At 61.3% G+C, this 22,311-nt stretch overlaps 1 protein-coding gene across 24 annotated transcripts; it reads left to right on the forward strand.

The window, feature by feature from the left end:
- Positions 1–1,453: 1,453 nt before the first annotated feature.
- On the forward strand, positions 1,454–18,405 carry LOC121100933. 24 transcript variants are annotated; one of them, XR_005832697.1, is made up of 7 exons: positions 1,618–1,793; positions 5,393–5,920; positions 7,913–7,940; positions 11,021–11,048; positions 14,321–14,348; positions 15,506–15,677; positions 16,539–16,605. XR_005832697.1 is itself a non-coding variant. In XM_040622780.1 (7 exons), the coding sequence occupies exons 3-7, from the start codon at positions 5,881–5,883 to the stop codon at positions 16,780–16,782; spliced, it is 423 nt and encodes a 140-aa protein (XP_040478714.1). In that variant the 5' UTR covers positions 1,636–1,793; positions 5,393–5,491; positions 5,671–5,880; the 3' UTR covers positions 16,783–18,405. The 24 variants fall into 24 exon arrangements, 7 of the variants coding, with proteins under 7 accessions (XP_040478712.1, XP_040478711.1, XP_040478710.1 ...); XM_040622780.1 differs by lacking the exon at positions 11,021–11,048 and having other exon boundaries at positions 1,636–1,793; positions 5,393–5,491; positions 5,671–5,920; positions 15,595–15,677; positions 16,539–18,405; XM_040622778.1 differs by lacking the exons at positions 1,618–1,793; positions 5,393–5,920 and adding an exon at positions 1,454–1,509 and having other exon boundaries at positions 15,595–15,677; positions 16,539–18,405.
- Positions 18,406–22,311: the final 3,906 nt, after the last annotated feature.

A 22,311-nucleotide genomic window follows, 5' to 3' on the forward strand; every position in this document is an offset into this window, starting at 1 on the left:
CCGTACTCCTTGAAGAGCCCCAGAAAGGAGAGTAGAGGAAGAGGGGAGAAAGTACTCACCAATTTTGCACCGAAGCTCAGAGTCCGGATGTAAAGGCTCAAAGCCCCACGTTGGGGGCCATATGATGAGGTTGGGGAATATCGGTGAGGTTCAGTGGGGTGGAGTCCGGAGCCGACGACCAAGAAAGAATTCTTGAGGCGTCTTTGGTGCAAAAATGGTGGTTTATTAAAGCACAGGGACAGGACCCGTGGGCAGAAAGAGCCGCTGCCCCGGGTTGTGAGGGGGGCTGATTATATACTATGGGGTTGGGGGAGGTAAGGAAAAAGGGAGGTTGAGGAAATACTTTCTTTTTTTTTTTTTTTTTAAAGATTTTATTTATTTATTTGACAGAGATAGAGACAGCCAGCGAGAGAGGGAACACAGGCAGGGGGAGTGGGAGAGGAAGAAGCAGGCTCATAGCGGAGGAGCCTGATGTGGGACTCGATCCCAGAACGCCGGGATCACGCCCCGAGCCTAAGGCAGACGCTTAACCGCTGTGCCACCCAGGCGCCCTGAGGAAATACTTTCCTATGTTAAAGAAGACTTTCAGGATACTGGAGGCCTTGCCATTGTCAAGTGAGGGTTGTTTTTCCTTCTAACAATGCATTAGCATTGAGATGGTTGGGCGCTTCCTGGAGGAATATCACACTCTGCCCCTTCAAGTATCTGTCTATGGGCTGCAGGTTGTAAGGACATTTAGTTGTATCTACGTTTCCTTCTGGAAGCTAGGTTAGTGATAGGAATGCTTTGTTCTTGTAGACTGCTAAGACATTTGTAAACTGAGGGACTAAAGTCTTGCAGGATTGTGGCCCCTATAGGTTAACTGTTTCTTTGTCCTTTAGGGCAGCCGGGGGTGCCTGAGGAATGTCACGTACATCCCATGGGTGGGGGGGGTGGGGGGTGTCAGTTTCTGCTTTGTCCTCAGCTTGCCTTTCATGCCCTTGTCACCTGGACCTTGCTCATCTGGGTCCCCGTGGGTCCCCCACCCCGTCCATCACTGTCTGGGACCATGGTTCCTGACAGCAGCCCAGCCCAGCACTGTCTCTGGCTCCAGCTGGTTCCTGAGCTCCAGTGCTGGTCTCCAGGGACTCAGACCCCTCAGGCTCCCCCACCTGAGGCTCCCTGTCCTTCCAGAGCGTCCTCGATGCCCATCCCCATCGCCAAGTCCTGCGTGCTTCCCCTCTCCACGTGCAGCTAAAGTGCCTTGTCCTCCAGGGGAGTCACCCTGACTGACCCCAGCAGACTGGTAGAGCTTCCCCCCGCCCCCCGTGCCTCCCGGTCTCAGCCGCATGCTGCACGTGAACAAATGTCTGCACTCCAGCTGTGGGCACACCCCAGGACCTGCGTCTCTGCGGTGACGCGTGAGTGAACCAGCAAACGAGGGACTGAGGGATTGTGGTGTTGGGAGCGAGTGAAGAAATACTGTGCAGAATGAAATTGCAGAGAAACCCAGGCAGGGAAATCCCAGCTGTAAGTGAAAACTACTGAGAACCTCCCAGACTTGAGTGCAGGGAGGGCAGGGAGGGGAGGGGTGTGGAGGGGTGGGACCAGGGCAGGAAGGGGAGCAGGCCTCCTCGATGCCCTGGAGCTTATCTGCTTCCTGCCTGTGAGCATGTGGTGCAGGCCCTGGGCACCTCGGGAGAACAGGGCGCTTGGGGGCACGGCTGTCCTTCAAGCCCACCGCTCCCCACATGGCCAGCACTGGCCAGTGGGGGGACCCCGACATGAGAAGCCTTCACCCGGGAAGGAACCCTGTGAGTGCCGCCCCAGCACCTGCCGCAGTGGGGCTCCGGACCCTCTGGAGACTGGCTCCAGGGTGACGGGTGGGTGGGTGCAGGTCGGTGGAAGGTCCGGTGCGTGCAGAGCTCCCCTGGCTCTGCAGTGGGCTCGGGCCCTTGGGAGTCCTGCTGTGGGCTGGGCACCCTGGCTGACCAGGGTGGCCAAGTCCTTGGTGCTGGGACAGTGGCCCTTGAGGACCTGGCGGGCTGCATCATGGACGCTCCAGGGAGGACGCTGCCTGGATGACCATCCCCACAGAGGAGGGCAGAGGGGGCTCAGCTGGAGATGGACAGAAGGAGCGCGGGTCTCCCTGGGTGGTCTTCCTGGTGCTGCCCTGCCTGGTGCCTGTCAGCTGACCTGCACTGTGTCTGTGGCCCGCCTGCTGCATATTCCTCAAGGCGCCTGAGGCCCGGTCGGGCTGTGTCCAACTATGGCAGCTGCAAGTCCGTTCCCGGGGAGCTCGCGCTCAGCCAGCCTTGGCAGGGGGCAGAGGATGGCGGTCTGTGCTCTGGGCATTGGCTCTGGATGGCTTACTTGAGGGGTCATGCCTGCTGACCCCTGCCCTAGGGCGGTAGTGGCAGCAGCAGATGTTTCCCTGAGGGTCGCTGGCCTGGAGGGTTGGCCCTGGCCAGGGGCCCCAGAGCAGGGGGGGGAGGCAGAGGACAGGACCCGCCGCACACTGACCGGCCCAGCCTCCTGTCCTCACCATGAAATGGGTTGCTGAGGGGCATCCCGGGCTGTGCGGTTCCCCGAGGAGCCCGCGGTCACTGCCTGGCCGGGGGCAGGGCTCCACTGTCTGACTGCTAGTCTGGGGCCGCGGGGGCCGTGTTGGCCACGGCCAAGCTCCGCGCTGGTTCCTGCAGGCCCGCGGTGCCTCGGGCTGCTCCAAATCCTGCAGCCCCCCCTCGGACTTGGGGCCTCCACTGTGAGGGGGCTGCTGGGCAAAGTCTCCTGTGTAGTGGGGCCTGTGGATAGGTTTTCATGACTGGCCTGGGGCACGGTGGGCCCCATCCGCTAATGCTCACCCTGCTTCAGGCCTGCACAAAATCCGCCAAGTGTCCGGGGTGGGGGGGCCGCTGTGGCTCCTGCGGGGTTGTGTCGGGCAGCCCATCTCCTAGACCGGGGCCCGTGCTCGGGCTGTCACCGGCCGCTGAGGACACAGGGCGAGGGCGTGGGGGTGTCTGTGGGCTGGGAGCCCGGTGCTGCACCCTCTGCTGGGGGCCCACTTGGGGACTGGGGTTTGTGGCCTGGAGAGTGTCACCGTGGTACCAGCTACCGCTGTAGCACCGTGACACAGACAGGACCAGAAACCTCCCTGCTTGCTGGGGCCTCTCTGACGGGGTGGGGGTGGCTGGAGCTCCGTGGGTGAGGATTCCGAGGGGGCTTCCAGCCCAGTCTGCCGTCAAGTTGAGCGCCCTGCGGGTGGGTGGGCCCTGAGGCAGAGGCCGGCCGCACCCCGCCCACCCCACCTGGAGCAGCTCCAGCCCTGCGGCCTCAGCCCTGCTTCGCTCTGGGCCCCCTGGGCATGCTGGGTCCGTCCTGTCGGTGAGCGGTCTGCTCCTCAGCCCTGCTGGCCGGTCACTGCGTCAGTGGGCGTGGGATCCCCGAGGGCAGAGGGACAGAGGGCTGAAGGAGGGGCTCTGGGTCTGTCCTGAATTACAGTGGGGGGCTCGGTGCCGAATCTCCCCCTGCCTGTTCTCCCAGGTGTGCGGTGGGGGCTGGGGTGGGGGCGGGGGCATGGTGTCCTCAGCTGAGCTCCCCCTGCAGCTGCCCCAGCCACTCCCCTGCCTCTGTAGCACCCTCTGCACCTGCCCTCCACTAGGCAGGTGGGACCTGGGAGACAGGCCTGCACCCGGGGCTCATGGAGAGCTCGGGGGAGTCAGCTCGGCCCCAGGTTCGGTCCCAGGCCTGACCTCCCCCACCCCAGGCACTGCCTGGCATTTGTGCTGAGGCTCATCCCCGTGGTATTGGGTATCCTCACCGTGGTAGAGCCCCGCTCCGAATCCTTGGCAGCGAGCCCTCCCCAGAGGGAGTCCTGGCACAGCAAGGGTAGAGGAGGAGAGCAGACGGAGCAGGCAGAGGACGTGAGGCTGGGGGCCATGGGCAGGGGGCTCTCCAGAGAGGACCTGCCAGCCAACCATCCCCCCTGCCCACCTGCCCAGGCCTGAGCCCAGGGTGCAGGGAGGGCCTCTCGTGTGTGGCAAGAAGTCCATTCTATCCCCCTGTCCTGGGGGCAAGACAGGGCAGGTGTGAAGATCGGAGGTGGGTAGAGGCCAGGCCAGTGCTGTGCACATCCTCTCCCCACGGTGTGCTTGCCCTGACCCCGGCGCTCAGTCTGCTGCATCCCTGGGTCTGCCCTGGTGCTGCTTGGTGCTTGCGACAGGAGCTGACTTGAGCTCACCAGCCCCCTATGACGGGGCGGGGGGAGGGGGAGGACAGCATGAGGGGACAAGGCCCAGCCCGTAGCGGGGGCCAGTGGGCCCGGAGAGGGCAGCTGGTTTTGAACACAGGCCATGTCACTGTGGGAGGTACTACTCCAGTACCCACAGTGACAGAGGCTCAGACAATATGGCCTGTCCCCAGGGCCTGGGGGAGGGCCCAGCTCACAGCTGCCCACCCCGTCCTGGTGGAGGCCAGGGCCCCTTCAGCCTGCCTTGGAGAGACAAGCTGAGGCAGCTGTCACCTGGGCTGCTGAGTGCAGGTGGGCTGGGAGATGGGGCCTGATTGAGGGGATGCTGGGTCCCCCTGGGGTCCTGACCCTGGCTCACCTGCAGTTGGTGGAGAAGAGCCTGGCGTCTCCAGGAGTGGCCCCTGGGGCCTGGTGCAGGGGGCACTGGGGCAGGCACAGGGCTCTGGGCACCCCCCCCCCCCCGGGCTCCCAGCCTTCTGCATAGCTGGGTGGGCCTGCCCAGGGCCTTGGTCCCCGCACGGGGGAGGGGGTGCTGACGGAGCCTCTACAGAGGGACAGATGGGCAGAGGAGGGGTTGACTTGAGCCAGGCCCATGGAGCCCAGCCTGGGGGCTCTGCACTCACTGTCCTTGGGGGGCAGAGGGGCTGCTGGGCTTGGGCTCTCTGTGCACCGAGGCCTGTGGTTTCCTCCTTGCCTGGCCCCAACACAGCCCCTCTGGCCGCACTGGACGCGGCCTCATCATTTAGAATCAGTCAGCCCCGGAGGCCCTAGCACAAGGGGCCCATCCCCCCAGAGCCCAGAGCCCCAGGTTCAAAGGGGTCAGAGGGTGGGCCCCAGGGGGCAGAGGGCCCTGGTTGGTGCTATGGGAGGCATCACTGTGGTACCCGTCGTCATCTAGACCACTGTCTGATGCCCCGTGACAATAACCCGGGCCCGGCACCTGGAGGCGGGGCTGGCAGGAGGATCCTCCTCAGGAAAGGGGGTGCCACCAGTGCTGTGGAGGCTGGGAGCTGCCCTGCGACCCATGCCAGTTGCTGGGGTGGGAGACTGAGGCTCCAGTCTGCAGGCCCTGGGGTGGACTGGGAGGGGAGAGGCAGCACCCAGGATGCCGGGGTCTTGCAAGGTGGGCGCCACATCTGTGATCCCCTTGTCTGTGGACGCCAGGCCTGAGGCACCTGGCCAGGCTGGACATGGAGGTGTGCGGTCTGGTGCATTGGTGGGGCTCCGACCTGCTGCCCCAGGGCGGGGGCCGGGCGCTGGCTGGTGAGCACCTGTCCCCGCGGGGGAACCTGGGTGGGCTGGCAGGGGCCTTGGGCTGCGCTTGGGCTCAGGTTAAGGGACGCTGGGTGGGGTGGATGGTGGGGGAGGAGAGCGCTGGCTCCCAGCCAGGCCGTGTGGCGGGGCTGTCCCCAAAGCCACGGCCCTTTGCCTGTGCTCGCCAGGCTGCCCTTTAGAAGATGTGGGCTGGAACCTTTGGCGGTGACATACCCCCATGTAGAATCCCTGCCATGCTGCGGCCACCCTCCCAGGAAGGTCCACCCAGTGGACTCCCTGCCCCAGGAACGCAGCCCCTGGGGAGAGAAGCCTGACGTGGACAAGGGAGTGTGCAGCAGGGGCAGAGCTGGGGGGATGGCCGTGTGCCTGAGAGCCAGATGAGGCCCCGGACAGTGTCGGGCCCCCGGAGCCCAGCAGGTAAGGAGGGCAGCACAGCTCCGGGCACCCCTGCACAGCCTGGGCTGGGCGGGGTGGGCACCCACACTGCTGGGCGGGCTGGCTTCTCTGAGGGGCTGTCCTGGGGCCGCTCACTCTGGGTGGATTTCCAGCACACAGCGGCTCCTGGCCATGACCAGCACAACACCCGACACCCAGAGCCTGTGCAACCCATGCCCTGGGGTAGAGGCCCTTGACCCCGTGGCCGGGATGGGAACAAGACCCCTCAGGATGGCAGGGGGCCGCGACGTGCACTGCCTCCCATGAACCTCCCTCTGCCTCGAACCTCAGGGAGGCTTGGTCCTTCCTGACTCCTCCTGCCGTAGCGCGGAGAGCCATGTCCATGCCCGCCACCTTGCTGGGGGTTGTGCCGCCGTTCCCGGCCCATGAAGGCCCTGGCTATGGGAGGACATTGTAGGTCGACACAAACCCACGGGCTGAGCTGGCAACTGCTGGTTCTGGAGGCCCAGGGTCCCGGCTCTGACCCTCAGGAGCCATGCTTGAGGGCCCCGGGTTCAGGCTGGTTTTCGCTGCTGGGTCTGTCACTGTGGTAGTAAGCACTGTAGTAACACAGTGGGACGTTCCTTGTCAGAAAGCCCAGGCGGGTGGCAGAAGGAGCCCTGCCCTGCTCGAGGCCACTGGTCCTGTGCCCACTGGGACTGTCTACACAAGTGTCCTGTGCACCTGCCCCACACTACAGAGCAGCTGGGGAGTGGGGGTCTGGCCGGCGCCTCCTGCGCTGTCTCCCCGGGGAGGAGGTGAGGCCCCAGTGCAGGGGTGAGCTGATGCCAGGCTCCGTGGGTGGGCACAGATGTTGTGGGGGCTGCTCGGGTCCCTTGGGGGCTCTGGGTGGACCAGGGCTATGGGGGCAGCCTGGGGGCTCAGCCCTGTCTCCTTCGGACAGTCCCCCCCCCCCAGACTCGGGGTGTGTGCCCACATGTGCCAAGGACCGGCCTGGCCGAGGGTGTGCTCTTCCGGAAGCCTCCGGATTCAGGGTGTGGATCGAGGGTCCCAGGGGTGTCCAGGTGAGGTCAGGTTTGGACCAGACTGAGGGGGCCCTGAGCACTGGGATGGACGGTCCAGACACATGGGTCCCAGAGACATGGGCCCGAGGGTCCAGCCCTCCCCCTGGAGGAACTGTTTTCAAACCGTAGTGGATCAGCCGCCCTGAAGGGGCTCATACGCGGCCCACCGTCCCGGTTCCCACAGGGCCTGGCGCCATCCCGCTGGGCCTCACACAGGGAGCCGGTGGTGTGGGAACGGGGTCGCACGGGGTTGGGCTGTGTGGGGTTTGTGATGGGCTCTGTGATGCTGTGGTCGTAACATATCCCAGCAGTGCAATAATACCACAGTGACACAGACCCACCCCGAATCCTTCCTCCCTGGGGGGCCACCTGCCTGTGGGCCCAGCTGGGGAGCCTCCTGGGAGGCTGAGGCTGAAGCTTGGGATGGAGGCCGAGCCCGGGGAGGTGGTGGGCGGGCCCAGAGCTGCAGGTGTGCTGCTGGAGCCCGGGAGGCCTCTTGGGCTCCGGTGGGGCTCCCTGGCGGGGCGCGGCGCTGTGGGGCTGGTGTGTGCCCACCTTGGAAGCAACGACATTGTGACAGCCTTCTGGGCTGACACGCTGCCCCACGGTGTGGGGGTCACTCTGGGGCCCTTCGTGCCCTGGGGCCAGCAGGTGGCTCCCAGCCAGGGAGGCCAGAGGTGGGAGGAGAGGGCAGGTGTCTCTCCTGGTGCCGCTGAGCCTTGGGACTCTGGTCTGAGTCGTGCTCCGCGGCCTGCGAGGGCGTCTGGAAGGGTGGGGCCGGCTTGGCCCACCTGGACCCGGGCCTCTGGCTGTGCCTCTGACGCCCAGCGGCTGTCTCCCTTGCCATCTCCCCGTGGGCCCCTCGTCTCTAGAGCTGCTGTGGGGATGGACCCAGAGCCTCTCCAGGCCCAGAGGACCTGTGTCCCAGGTGTTGCTTTGGTCCTTTCAGGTTCCAGCCGGACCTGGAGCAGCTGCAGGTGAGCAGGTGCAGGTGTGGGTGAGGCCCGGATAGAGGCGCCATGGTTGTCCAGACCCAGGGAGGGCCAGGTGCAGGGGCAGGCGAGGTCCAGACCCAGGGAGGCTCAGGTGCAGGGGCAGGCGAGGTCCAGACCCAGGGAGGCCCAGGTGCAGGTCATGGGGACATCCAAATGTAGTTTAGGACCAGTTGCACATGTAGGGGATGTCCAAGCTCAGGGGAGGCCATGGGGAGTTTCATATCCAGGGAGGCCCAGGTTCAGGTGCTTGGGAGGTTCCTACCCAGGGCAGCACCAGGTAGAAGTGAAAGTGATGTCCAGACCCAAGGAAGCACGGGTATAGGTCAAGGGGAGGTTCAGATCCAGGACAGGTGCAGGTGCATGGGAAGGAGATATCCAGACCCTGGTTAGGGCCAGTTACAGGTGCAAGGGAGGCTCAGGTTCAGGTGAGGCCCAGGTTAAGGTACTGTGGATGTCAAGGCCCAGGAGAGGCCCAGCGGAGGCCTAGATGTTGTAATGAAGTGTATTCCAGATCCAGGGAGGCCCAGGTGCAGGGGCAGGGAAGGTCCAGACACAGGGAGGCCCAGGTGCATTGGAAGGGGATATCCAGGTCCAGGTTAAGACCAGTTACAGGTGCGGGAGAGGCCCTGGTGCAGGTGAGGCCCAGATTAAGGTCCTGTGGATGTCAAGGCCCAGAGGAGGCCCAGAGGAGGCCGAGACCTGGAAAGCCCAGGGTCAGGTTTGGTGAGGTCCAGCCCCAGGGGAGGCCCATGTCCAGCAGCTGGGAGGGCTAAACCCAGGGGAGGCCTGGGTACATCCAGTCAGAGGTGTGGCTCAGGTACAGGTGGAAGGGACATCCAGATGCAGGAGAGGCTAAGGGGCAGGTGAAGGGGAGGTCCAGGTACAGGGGAGGCCCAGATACAGGTGAAGTGGTAGTCCAGACCCAGGGAGGCCCAGGTATGTGTGCAAGGGAGGTGTAGACCAAGGGGAAGTCCTGGGGAAGTCCAGTCCCAGGAGAGGCCTAGGTGTAGCTGAGGGGGAGTCCAGACCCAGGGGGAGACCCAGGTAAAGGTGGAGGGAGGGTTTATACCCACTGGAGCCCCAGGTGAGGACTCAGAGGAGGCCCAGGCCCAGGGAGGCAGAGGGGAGGCTCAGAGGTTGCCTAGGTGCAGGGGAAGTGTATTCCAGTCACAGTGGAGGCCCAGTTAGAGGTGCAGGAGAACCCCCGTTTCAAGTTTGGTGAGGCCCAGGCCCAGAGGAGGTCAAGGGGAGGCCCAGGCCCAGGGGAGGCCCAGGCCCAGGTGCAGGGGAAGGTCTAAACCAAGGGGAGGTCCAGGGGAAGTCCAGTCCCAGGAGAAGCCCGGGTGCAACTTAATGGGAGGTCCAGACCCAGAAGAGACCCAAGGATGGTTGGGGGAGGACCAGACTCATGGAAGGCCCAAGGGAAATCCAGATCCAGGTAAAGGTAGAGGGAGGGTCTGTACCCAGTGCAGGTGCAGGGAGGGCTCAGGCTCAGGGAAGCCCCATCCAGGCCCTGATAGGGGTGATGTGCATTCAGTCCCAGGGGAGGCCCAGGGTCCTGGCTCTGACCCTCAGGAGCCATGCTTGAGGGCCCCGGGTTCCAGCTGGTTTTCGCTGCTGGGTCTATCACTGTGGTAGCCGTAATTGTAGTAACACAGTGGGACGTTCCTTGTCAAAAAGCCCAGGCAGGTGGCAGAAGGAGCCCTGCCCTGATGGAGGCTCCTGGTCCTGGTGCCCCAATGGGTCTATCTGAACAGGTGTCCCGTGCACCTGCCCCACACTACAGAGCAGCTGGGGGGGCGGGGGTCTGGCCGGCCCCTCCTGCGCTGTCTCCCCGGGGAGGAGGTGAGGCCCCAGTGCAGGGGTGAGCTGATGCCAGGCTTCGTGGGTGGGCACAGATGTTGTGGGGGCTGCTCGGGTCCCTTGGGGGCTCTGGGTGGACCAGGGCTATGGGGGCAGCCTGGGGGCTCAGCCCTGTCTCCTTCGGACAGTCCCCCCCCCCCCAGACTCGGGGTGTGTGCCCACATGTGCCAAGGACCGGCCTGGCCGAGGGTGTGCTCTTCCGGAAGCCTCCGGATTCAGGGTGTGGATCGAGGGTCCCAGGGGTGTCCAGGTGAGGTCAGGTTTGGACCAGACTGAGGGGGCCCCGAGCACTGGGATGGACGGTCCAGACACATGGGTCCCAGAGACATGGGCCTGAGGGTCCAGCCCTCCCCCTGGAGGAACTGTTTTCAAACCGTAGTGGATCAGCCGCCCTGAAGGGGCTCATACGCGGCCCACCGTCCCGGTTCCCACAGGGCCTGGCGCCATCCCGCTGGGCCTCACACAGGGAGCCGGTGGTGTGGGAACGGGGTCGCACGGGGTTGGGCTGTGTGGGGTTTGTGATGGGCTCTGTGATGCTGTGGTCGTAACATATCCCAGCAGTGCAATAATACCACAGTGACACAGACCCACCCCGAATCCTTCCTCCCTGGGGGGCCACCTGCCTGTGGGCCCAGCTGGGGAGCCTCCTGGGAGGCTGAGGCTGAAGCTTGGGATGGAGGCCGAGCCCGGGGAGGTGGTGGGCGGGCCCAGAGCTGCAGGTGTGCTGCTGGAGCCCGGGAGGCCTCTTGGGCTCCGGTGGGGCTCCCTGGCGGGGCGCGGCGCTGTGGGGCTGGTGTGTGCCCACCTTGGAAGCAACGACATTGTGACAGCCTTCTGGGCTGACACGCTGCCCCACGGTGTGGGGGTCACTCTGGGGCCCTTCGTGCCCTGGGGCCAGCAGGTGGCTCCCAGCCAGGGAGGCCAGAGGTGGGAGGAGAGGGCAGGTGTCTCTCCTGGTGCCGCTGAGCCTTGGGACTCTGGTCTGAGTCATGCTCCGTGGCCTGCGAGGGCGTCTGGAAGGGCGGGGCCGGCTTGGCCCACCTGGACCCGGGCCTCTGGCTGTGCCTCTGACGCCCAGCGGCTGTCTCCCTTGCCATCTCCCCGTGGGCCCCTCATCTCTAGAGCCGCTGTGAGGATGGACCCAGAGCCTCTCCAGGCCCAGAGGACCTGTGTCCCAGGTGTTGCTTTGGTCCTTTCAGGTTCCAGCCGGACCTGGAGCAGCTGCAGGTGAGCAGGTGCAGGTGCGGGTGAGGCCCGGATAGAGGCGCCGTGGTTGTCCAGACCCAGGGAGGGCCAGGTGCAGGGGCAGGGGAGGTCCACACTCAGGAGAGGCCCAGGTGCAGGGGCAGGGGAGATCCAGACTCAGGGAGGCCCAGGGTCAGGGGCAGGGGAGGCCTAGACCCAGGGAGGTCCAGGTGCAGGGACAGTGGAGGTCCAGACCCAGGGAGGCCCAGGGTCAGGGTCAGGGGAGGTCCAGACCCAGGGAGGCCCAGGTATAGATCATGGGGAGGTTCAGATTCAGGACAGCTGCAGGTGCATGGGAAGGAGATATCCAGACCCTGGTTAGGACCAGTTATAGGTGTAAGGGATGCCCAGGTTCAGGTGAGGCCCAGGTTAGGGTACTGTGGATGTCAAGGCCCAGGAGAGGCCCAGTGGAAGCCTAGATGTTGTAGTGAAGTGTATTTCATTCATAGGGGAGGCCCAGGTCCAGGTGCAGAGGTAGTCCAGACCAGGGAGAGGCCCAGTTACAGGTCCAGGGGAGGTCCAGAACCAGGAGAGGCCCAGGTGCATTGGAAGGGGATATCCAGATCCAGGTTAAGACGAGTTACAGGTGTGGGAGAGGCCCTGGTGCAGGTGAGGCCCAGATTAAGGTCCTGTGGATGTCAAGGCCCAGCGGAGGCCCAGAGGAGGCCGAGACCTGGAAAGCCCAGGGTCAGGTTTGGTGAGGTCCAGCCCCAGGGGAGGCCCATGTCCAGCAGCTGGGAGGGCTAAACCCAGGGGAGGCCTGGGTACATCCAGTCAGAGGTGTGGCTCAGGTACAGGTGGAAGAGACGTCCAGACGCACGAGAGGCTAAGGTGCAGGTGAAGGGGAGGTTTATATCCAGGAGAGACCCAGGTACAGGTTGAAGGGAGGCTGGGCCCTGGGGAGGCCAAGGTACAGATGTAGGGGAGTTCCAGCCCCAAAGAGGCCTAAATACTGTTGCAGGGAAGTCCAGACCCAGGGGAGACATCCGTATAGGTGCTGGCCATGTCCAGACCCCAGGGAGGCCCAAGTGCAGGTGAAGGTGAGTCCCAGGTGCAGGGGAGTCCCAGGTGCAGGTGAAGGAGAGGTCCAGTCTCAGGGAGGCCCAAGTGCAGGTTTAGGCAGAGGCACAGGCAGAGGGGAGGCCCACGGGAGGCCCAGGTGCAGATGAGGCCCAGGTACAGGTGCATTGGTAGTACAGACCCAGGGAGGCCCAGGTATGTGTGCAAGGGAGGTGTAGACCAAGGGGAAGTCTTGGGGAAGTACAGTCCTAGGAGAGGCCTAGGTGTAGCTGAAGGGGAGTCCAGACCCAGGGGGAGACCCAGGTAAAAGTGAAGTGGTAGGCCAGACCCAGGGGAGGCCCAGGCCCAGTGGAGGCCCAGATACAGGTGCAGGAGAATCCCAGGTTCAGGTTTGGTGAGGCCCAGGCCCAGAGGAGGTCAAGGGGAGGCCCAGACCCAGGGGAGGCCCAGGCCCAGGTGCAGGGGAAGGTCTAAACCAAGAGGTCCGGGGGAAGTCCAGTCCCAGGAGAAGCCCAGGTGCAACTTAATGGGAGGTCCAGACCCAGAGGAGACCCAAAGATGGTCGGGGGAGGGCCAGACTCATGGAAGGCTCAAGGGAAATCCAGATCCAGGTAAAGGTAGAGGGAGGGTCTGTACCCAGTGCAGGTGCAGGGAGGGCTCAGGCTCAGGGAAGCCCCATCCAGGCCCCGATAGGGGTGATGTGCATTCAGTCCCAGGGGAGGCCCAGGGTCCTGGCTCTGACCCTCAGGAGCCATGCTTGAGGGCCGCGGGTTCCAGCTGGTTTTCGCTGCTGGGTCTGTCACTGTGGTAGTAAGCACTGTAGTAACACAGTGGGACGTTCCTTGTCAAAAAGCCCAGGCAGGTGGCAGAAGGAGCCCTGGCCTGCTGGAGGCCCCTGGTCCTGGTGCCCCACTGAGTCTGTCTGCACAGGTGTCCTGTGCACCTGCCCCACACTACAGAGCAGCTGGGGGGGCGGGGGTCTGGCCGGCCCCTCCTGCGCTGTCTCCCCAGGGAGGAGGTGAGGCCTCAGTGCAGGGGTGAGCTGATGCCAGGCTCCGTGGGTGGGCACAGATGTTGTGGGGGCTGCTCGGGTCCCTTGGGGGCTCTGGGTGGACCAGGGCTATGGGGGCAGCCTGGGGGCTCAGCCCTGTCTCCTTCGGACAGTCCCCCCCCCCCAGACTCGGGGTGTGTGCCCACATGTGCCAAGGACCGGCCTGGCCGAGGGTGTGCTCTTCCGGAAGCCTCCGGATTCAGGGTGTGGATCGAGGGTCCCAGGGGTGTCCAGGTGAGGTCAGGTTTGGACCAGACTGAGGGGGCCCTGAGCACTGGGATGGACGGTCCAGACACATGGGTCCCAGAGACATGGGCCCGAGGGTCCAGCCCTCCCCCTGGAGGAACTGTTTTCAAACCGTAGTGGATCAGCCGCCCTGAAGGGGCTCATACGCGGCCCACCGTCCCGGTTCCCACAGGGCCTGGCGCCATCCCGCTGGGCCTCACACAGGGAGCCGGTGGTGTGGGAACGGGGTCGCACGGGGTTGGGCTGCGTGGGGTTTGTGATGGGCTCTGTGATGCAGTGGTCGTAACATATCCCAGCAGTGCAATAATACCACAGTGACACAGACCCACCCCGAATCCTTCCTCCCTGGGGGGCCACCTGCCTGTGGGCCCAGCTGGGGAGCCTCCTGGGAGGCTGAGGCTGAAGCTTGGGATGGAGGCCGAGCCCGGGGAGGTGGTGGGCGGGCCCAGAGCTGCAGGTGTGCTGCTGGAGCCCGGGAGGCCTCTTGGGCTCCGGTGGGGCTCCCTGGCGGGGCGCGGCGCTGTGGGGCTGGTGTGTGCCCACCTTGGAAGCAACGACATTGTGACAGCCTTCTGGGCTGACACGCTGCCCCACGGTGTGGGGGTCACTCTGGGGCCCTTCGTGCCCTGGGGCCAGCAGGTGGCTCCCAGCCAGGGAGGCCAGAGGTGGGAGGAGAGGGCAGGTGTCTCTCCTGGTGCCGCTGAGCCTTGGGACTCTGGTCTGAGTCGTTGTCCGCGGCCTGCGAGGGCGTCTGGAAGGGCGGGGCCGGCTTGGCCTACCTGGACCCGGGCCTCTGGCTGTGCCTCTGACGCCCAGCGGCTGTCTCCCTTGCCATCTCCCCGTGGGCCCCTTGTCTCTAGAGCCGCTGTGGGGATGGACCCAGAGCCTCTCCAGGCCCAGAGGACCTGTGTCCCAGGTGTTGCTTTGGTCCTTTCAGGTTCCCGCCGGACCTGGAGCAGCTGCAGGTGAGCAGGTGCAGGTGCGGGTGAGGCCCGGATAGAGGCGCCATGGTTGTCCAGACCCAGGAAGGGCCAGGTGCAGGGGCAGGGGAGGTCCACACTCAGGAGAGGCCCAGGTGCAGGGGCAGGGGAGATCCAGACTCAGGGAGGGCCAGGTACAGGTGCTTGGGTGGTCCCTACCCAGGGCAGCACCAGCTACATGTACAGGTGACGTTTAGACCCAGCGAGGCCCAGGTGCAGGGGCAGGGGATATCCAGATTCAGAGGAGGCCCAGGTGCATGTACAGGTGATGTCCAGACCCAGGGAGGCCCAGGTATAGATCATGGGGGAGGTTCAGACCAAGGACAGGTGCAGGTGCATGCAAAGGAGATATCCAGATCCTGGTTAGGACCAGTTACGGGTGCAATGGATTCCCAGGTGTAGGTGAGGCCCAGGTTAAGGTACTGTGGAGGTCTAGTCCCAGGGAGGCTCTGGAGACACCCAGATATCATAGTGAAGGGTATTCCAGTCACATGGGAGGCCCAGGTCCAGGTGCAGGTGAGGCCCAGGTACAACGGAGTCCAGATCCAGGGGAGATCGAGTGAAGGCCATGTCCGGCCCAAGCTCAGGTGAGGTGAATGTGCAGGTGCAGGTAAGGCCCAGGCCCAGGGACAGCCCAGATGCAGAAAATGTTCAGGTACAGGTGAAGTGGTAGCTCAGACCCAGCGGAGGCCCAGGGGAAGCCCAAGAGCAGGTGAGGCTCAGGTAAAGGTTCAGGGGAGGTCCGGACCTAAGGGATGCCCAGGTACAGGTGAAGGAGAGGTCCAGTCTCAAGAGAGGCTCAGGTCCAGGTGCAGGGGAGGCCCCGGTACAACTGAAGGGGAGGTCCAGGCCCAAGGGAGAACCAGGTAAAGGTGGAGGGAGAGTCTATACCTAGTGGAACCCCAGGTGCAGGTGCAGGGGGGTCCCAGGCCCAGGGGAGACCCAGGCCAGGCCCGGGTACAGGTGATGTGTATTTCGTCCCAGGGGAGGCCCAGGTGCATGTAGGCCCAGGTGCCCTCCTGCACACTGGCTGGGGCTGCTGCTGGAGCACCGGAGCCCCCGTGAGGGTGACGCTTCCTGTGGCTGCGCAGGACCCCACTTTCTCCCGAGGCCCCAGGAGTCTGACTGCTCTGTCCCCCCAGGGTCTCCCGGGCATTGGGATTGTGGGTGATTCCTACTGGAGCTAAATGGTTCCCTCTGGAGTATGGACCCTGGCTGTGTCTCATCCCAGCGCTTCACCACTGGAGCCTCTAGACAGGCCTGGCCCACGCTGGTGTCCGAGTTTCTCCACTGCCCCGTGGGATTCTGGAGCAGGTGGGCTGGCCGTTTGCTGGACCCCCACTCCAGCTGCCGGGTCCTGTGGGGTCTTCAGGCCTTGATATCGCTGCTGTGGGGGGGGGTCCCCTCTGGGACTTGTGCCTCCCGTGAAGCTCAGCGTCCCTGCCCAAGGGGCCCATGTGGTGCCTTTGGTCCTTTGTCTCCTGGGGTGGGCGCTGCCCCTGGGACCCTGACCCTCCCGAGTCCAGCCCAGGGCCGGGTGGGGTTCCCAGCACCACGAGTGGTCAATGTTGAAGAGACATTTCCACGGGGTTCGAAGGTCTCAGCGCAAAGTTCGCGCCCATGGCACCAGTTGCAAGAGAGGAAGCCAGCGCGGGAAAGGCTGTGTTCCCACGTCCGGCCTCCCGGGCTGGACTCCCGCCCTGTGCTTATGGGTTTGCCACAATGTGTTCCAGTGACGCTGCCCCTCTGCACCCCGTCCGTCCCTGAGGTTGGGGTCGTGTAGTGCTGCCTTGCCTGGCACTGCCCGGAGGGAGGGCCCCCCAGAACCTGCCCCCACAGAGGGGGCAGCTGCCTCCCTGGCTGAGCCCCCAGACCTGGAGAGTGGACCCTGAGGAGCCCTGGGGGGAGCGGTGCCGCATGGGGGCCTGCTGGTCTCTGCTGAGCCCATCTTGGAGGAGGGGCTCCTTCCCACCGTGTCTTGCTGGGCACACAGTCTCTCTGTGGTCCTGAACTCACTTCAGTGAGCTCCTGTCCAGCATTGCTGCCCATCCTGACCGCCCTTCCCAGCCCCTGGGCCCCACGTTGTGTTCGGGTCACCCTGGCCCCAGCTCTGTCCCTGTGGCGGGTCACCCTTGTGAGGACCGTCCCTGTGTCGTTCCCCCCTCCCCCCAACAGGCAGCATCTGGCCGGGCAGGGGCTGTGCGAGGAGCCCCTTGCCCCCCGTCTTACGTCTGAGAGGCAACGATGCAGCAGGGTTTTCACAGGCTGGGACCTGGAGCAGAGCCCGTGTAGCAGGAAGAGGAGGACTGCCCAGGACACATTGTGCAGAGGGAAAGGGTCATGTGGCCCAAAGTCAGCACCTCCACCTGGAGGCCCAGGTCTGGGGCTCGGGGACGGAAGCCTGGACGTCAGCCGCTGAGCAGCACTGGGCAGCCAGCCCTGGGCTGCTGGGTGTCTCCCAGACCCCTGTTCCCCTCCTGTTCCTTGTACTCTGTACCCTGCGGCCAGGCACATCCAGAGCCGTGGGAATGGGAGTAGCAGTTTTCCTGCCACATGGCCCACATTCCCCTGCACAGGGCAGCCATGGGTATCTTTTGGGGGTGGACCAAGTCTTCTGGTCCTGAAGCCTGATGTTGGCCCTCCTGCCATGGTCTGGGGTTGCTTTCCAGGGTTTGGGGGATTCCAGGCCTATTCGTGGAGAGATCTGACCCTTGTCAGTAAGAGATTGTTGCCCGACCCCTGCCTGGCCACGGTCCTGAGGAGGCCTTTTGTCATCAGAGGCCACCGGGCGAGGCCACCTGGGACTGTGGGCCATGGTGCCTGGGGCAGGGCACGCTCTGGCCCTTGGTTGGTGGTTCCCAGTCAGGGAGGTGCTTGCACTGAAGGGAATAACAGGAATTCAGAACCACATCAACATAGGCTCCGATTATGTTGCTGTGACTGTAGATTGGTCAAGCTCTCCGTCCGTCGGGGTGAGCACACGTGGAAAACAGTTCCCCGAAGCCTCTCGCAGGGCTGGGCGGGTGGGGGCTCAGTGACTGTCCACGCCCTCCCTCCTGCCTGGGAGCAGGGCCATGGTCTGCACGTCCCATAGGCCATAGCTGGGCGCTGATAGCCAGTCTTCCTGAGTGAGTCCTGTGAGTGCTGTCCAGCTCACAGCAAGCAAGGGGGCTCCCCGGTGGGTCCCCGCCTCACAGGCCCAGGCAAGCACCCGGGGCCCACACAGCCTGAACATGGTGTCGGTTAGCTCCATGGCCAGCTGCTGCTGGGGGCCAGGATTCCAAGGGCATCCTTGCTGGACACTCCCGACCTGGTGGGACTCTGTGCTCATGCGGGTCACTCACGGCCATCCTGTGTCACTCTCTGGAGACTGCCAGCCATGGCACGACCTCCTGACAGTTTTCCGTTCAGACTCCTAGAAACGGGAGATCAGCTGCCCTGACGCGGGGAGGAAGGCCTTGGAGGCCGAGGCTGTTCTGGCCCCAGGGTGGAGGCTTGGGGATCTGATCCTCTGGGCGGTGGCTCCTGGGGGTCCCGCCTCCCCCACCTGGGAGTCCCCGGGGGTCATTGCATCATGAGCTCCGTGGGGAGGACCTCAGCCCTGCTGCTGGGACTCACCCTTTCCAGGCTCCCCGTCCCCCCACTTCCCGTCTGTCGGCCACGCTGATGCCGTGTTTATTGTATTTGCTGTTCTCTTGCAAGGGTGTGAAATCGGAAAGGACAGAGGGGACAGCTCATGGACCCTCAGCCTCCGACCTTGAGCCCCATAAGTCCACACAGGGACCTTAAGGAAGCGTTAACGCTTTCCCATGGCCCTAGGCGCAGAAGTCCAGAACAGCTTGCTTTTAGGAAATCAGTGCGAATGACATTCACATCGATGCATCAGGAAGAAAACATGGTAACGGCAGAGATATTCAGAGACACGTAAACAAAGGACATCGAAAACGTAATGAGGTTCCTTTGTAACACAAAATCCAATTGGTTTTTAAAAAGCTGTTGTGCAGATAATTGAGAGAAAACATGCTCTCTTTTTGAGATAAAAGTTTGGAGCCCGTTGCGTGGTTCATCTCCATGTGCCCCAGAAACCGCCACTATTATTCTTGTGCCACATCAGCACGCGGGGAGGCTGCCAGAGAGGATGCTTGTCAGCTGGGAGGTTCCCAGGTGATTTTGCTTTTGTTCCAACATTACCTTGTTTGGACCGTAGCTCATGACAGCCACCATGAGTTTGGGAAGGACCGGGTGTCCTATGTGCAGGTGGGGCGTGGGACCCGCTTAACACTGCCCCACACACTCACCTCTGGGGGGTGTTGCATTCTGCAATAGTGCCGGAAACACGACTGTGGAAGAAACACGGGGTCTGGGAGCGGAGCTGCCTGTCTGCAGGGTGCTCACGGGCTGGCTTGCATCTCTGTGCCTATGCTGTATGCATTACACACTCACGGCACACACGCGTCACCTTGGGTGTTTCTGTGTATAAATGGGACTCACACACACCTGTGACTTGCTTCTTCCATGTACGAACCCTCCTTAGGGTTCCTTCAGCACAGCTCTGTGTGAGCAACGGCACGTCTGCCCAGCCTGTTGCTCTGGATGGCCGCGTACTCTCACACGGGAGCTGCAGCAATATTGCACAGACAGTATTGCACTCCTCCCATTCTTTGGGGGCTGCTCCTGTGCCTTTTACTATCTGCATGATGTGAGAATTGACTCATAGACATCCTATTTGTATTACATTGAATTTCCAGGTTAATGTGAAAAAGGATTGCTTATATGCCTTTGCAATATGAAGATTTCTGCTGAGGATAATGTGGTGGCTCATGTTTATCCAGGCTTCCAGAGTCAGGTCTGTGAGTCTGCTTTCCATTCCTCTGATACATAGCACCGAACTCCTGCTGATCTCCCAGGACATGTGAGAGGCTGGTGTCAGAAGGCAGCCCAGGGGGGCTCTTTCCTCAGCCACATCAAACTGGAGGCCCTGTGACAGCACCAGAGTGGGGACACCTGGAAAAGAGGGTCAGTGGGAAAGGAACTGGAAAGGGGACCCTACATGCAATGAGGGGCCAGGTTACGATGCCCCATTTCCATGGAGATAGATCAGGGTCAGTGGGAGGAGCTGGCTGGGGCTTTCCTTTATAGGGGCTCATCTGGGAACCCTGACTGTGTTCAGGGGTCCAAGAGCTCAGACCCCCAGAACAGCAGGAGCACCTTCCTGAGGGACACCATGCCCCCTGCCTCCCACCCCCCAGGCAGCACCAGCTGTCACAGTGGGGTTGCCACTGTACAGGGAAATGGCACACCAACAAAACAGAAGCCCTGAGAAGTACACTGCCTTTGGACCCATGGTGTGCAAAGTAGACCAGGCCTGCACACTGAACTGAAGGATGTAAATAGGACCACAGCCTCCTGATACAGCAGATGAAACCTTTGGGAGGCAGTAAAACAGTGCCCGTCATCAAGAAAAGTTAATTAAGGAGGGCACGTATTGCATGGAGCACTGGGTGTTATACACAAACCATCAACACTAATTGATGAGGGAACAGAGGGCAAGCTGAGGACAAAGCAGAAACTGACACCCCACCCCACCCCCACCCATGGGATGTACGTGACATTCCTCAGGCACCCCTGGCTGCCCTAAAGGACAAAGAAATATTTCACCTATAGAGACCACAATCCTGCAAGACTTTCTCCCTCAGTTTACAAATGTCTTAGCAGTCTATGAGAACAAAGCATTTCTATCAATAACCTAGCTTCTGAAAGGAAATGTAAATACAATTGAATGTCTTTGTAACCTGCAGCCCTTGGACAGATACTTGAAGCGGCCAGAGTGTAATGTTCCTCCAGGAAGTTCCCGACTACCTTCCTGTTAATGTCTTACTAGAGGGAAAACAACCTTCACTTGACAATGGTGAGGCCTCCGGTACCCTGTGAGTCTTCTTTAACATATGAAAGTGCTTTCTCAACCTCCCTTTTTCCTGACCTCCCCCAACCCCATCGTATACAATCAGCCACCCCTCACAACCCGGGGCAGCAGCTCTTTCTGCCCACGGGTCCTGTCCCCGTGCTTTAATAAACCATCTTTTTGCACAAAGGCATCTCAAGAATTCTTTCTTGGTGGTCGGCTCCAGACTCCACTCCACCGAAGCTCACCGATATCCCACAACCTCACCATTACTGATGTACTGTGTGGTGACTAACAGAACTTAATAAAAAAGAAAAAGCACGCTTGTCATGATGAGCCCTGGGTCACGTGTAGACTGTTGAACCACCCTACTGTACACCTGACACTAATGTAAGGCTGTATGCTAACTTACGTCAATAAAACACACACACGCAGTGCTTCAAAAGTCAATTGCAAATTTTATTGAAACAGATGAAAAAAAAAATCCAGAAAAATCTAAGCAAAAAAAAAAAAATCTATAAAAAAGAATCAACTAGAAATTATAGAAAAGAAAAACACAGTAACCACAACAATAACCCCCAGTGATAGGTGAATAATAGAGCAGAGAGAGCGTCCACAGTCTGCAGACTTGAGGACGGATGAGTGGGGTTCACTCAGTCTTGACTGCAGAGAGAAAACAGAATTATGAGACCAGCCTGCTGGAAGCACGGGGCAATAATCCAACACCAGAGGCCCAGAAGGAGGGAAGCCAATGGGTAGAAAAGTGAAGAAATAAGGACTGAAAACATAACAAATTTGGGAAGGACACAAATGTTCAAAAAGCAAAAAAGGATAAGCTCAAAGAAATCATGACAAGACCTGTCACAATTAAGCCTTTTTTTTTTTAATGATATGTTAGTCACCGTGATGAGGGAACGGAAGGCAAACTGAAGACAAACAGAAGCTGACACCCTGCAACACCCCCCCCCCCATGGGATGGATGCAACATTCCTCAGGCACTCCTGGCTGCCCTAAAGGATGAAGAAACAGTCCTTACTACCTACAGCCCATTGACGAGTCCTTGAAACAGGCATGGTGACATTCCTCTAGGAACTCAGCTGCCTCCATGTTAATACTTTGCTAAGGGCAAAAGGCAGTGCTAGACTGACCCCCTCCCCTCCACCAAGATCCTGTAAGTCTACTTTAACGTATAAAAATTGCTTTGGAAACTTCCTTTATCTCTAACCCCCCAAGATACGTATTGGCAATCGTCGCCCAAGCATATGGCCCACCGATGTACATCTGAAGGGTCTCATGACTCAGGTTTTATTAGATGGTAATGAATGACCTTTTCCCAACAACAGCTAGCCCCCTCAAGGTCCTGGAAACCTTGCTTCCAAAATTCCTTAGAGACTTACGCTATCCCTAACCCCTCCCAACTTGAGGGTATACAATGGGCCATTCCTCACAACCCCGGGGCAGCAGCTTTTTCTGCCCATGGGTCCTGTCCCCTTGCTTTAATAAACCACCATTTTGCACCAAAGATGTCTCAAGAATTCTTTCTCGGTCGTCGACTCCGGACCCCACCCCACTGAACCTCATGTATATTCCCCAACCTCATCAACTGTACAGTACATTAAGCTTTTGAAAACTAAGGTCCAGGAAAAAGTTTTGAAAGCAAGAGAGAAATGACGTGCCACCTAGGGAGGTGTGCTGATTCAAGCACCTGCGGACTTCTTGTCTGAAACCATGGCAACCACGAGGAGAGTGTGCAGGATGTCCCAAGTGCTGGCCGGATATAGAAAGCACTGCTGGTTGTGGATACAGCATCCAAAGAGCCTGGCCTTCAGGAAGGGAGAGGAATAAACAGGTGCCCACATTTCCTGAAGGACCCACCACATGGTGTGTGCATGGCGTTCTTCAAGCATCAAGGAGATCACAGGAGAAAGTCTCTAGGGGTTTCATGAAGGAGCAGCAGAAAGACCAGGAGTGTCCACACAACTGATTCTCTTTCTCCCAAGAGTTTCACAAATCGTATTTGATAAATGAAAGAGAAACCATGTGTTT

The sequence above is a fragment of the Ursus maritimus genome, unplaced genomic scaffold (assembly GCF_017311325.1).
Source record: "Ursus maritimus isolate PB19 unplaced genomic scaffold, ASM1731132v1 scaffold_58, whole genome shotgun sequence".
In the NCBI taxonomy this organism is placed as follows: domain Eukaryota; kingdom Metazoa; phylum Chordata; class Mammalia; order Carnivora; family Ursidae; genus Ursus; species Ursus maritimus.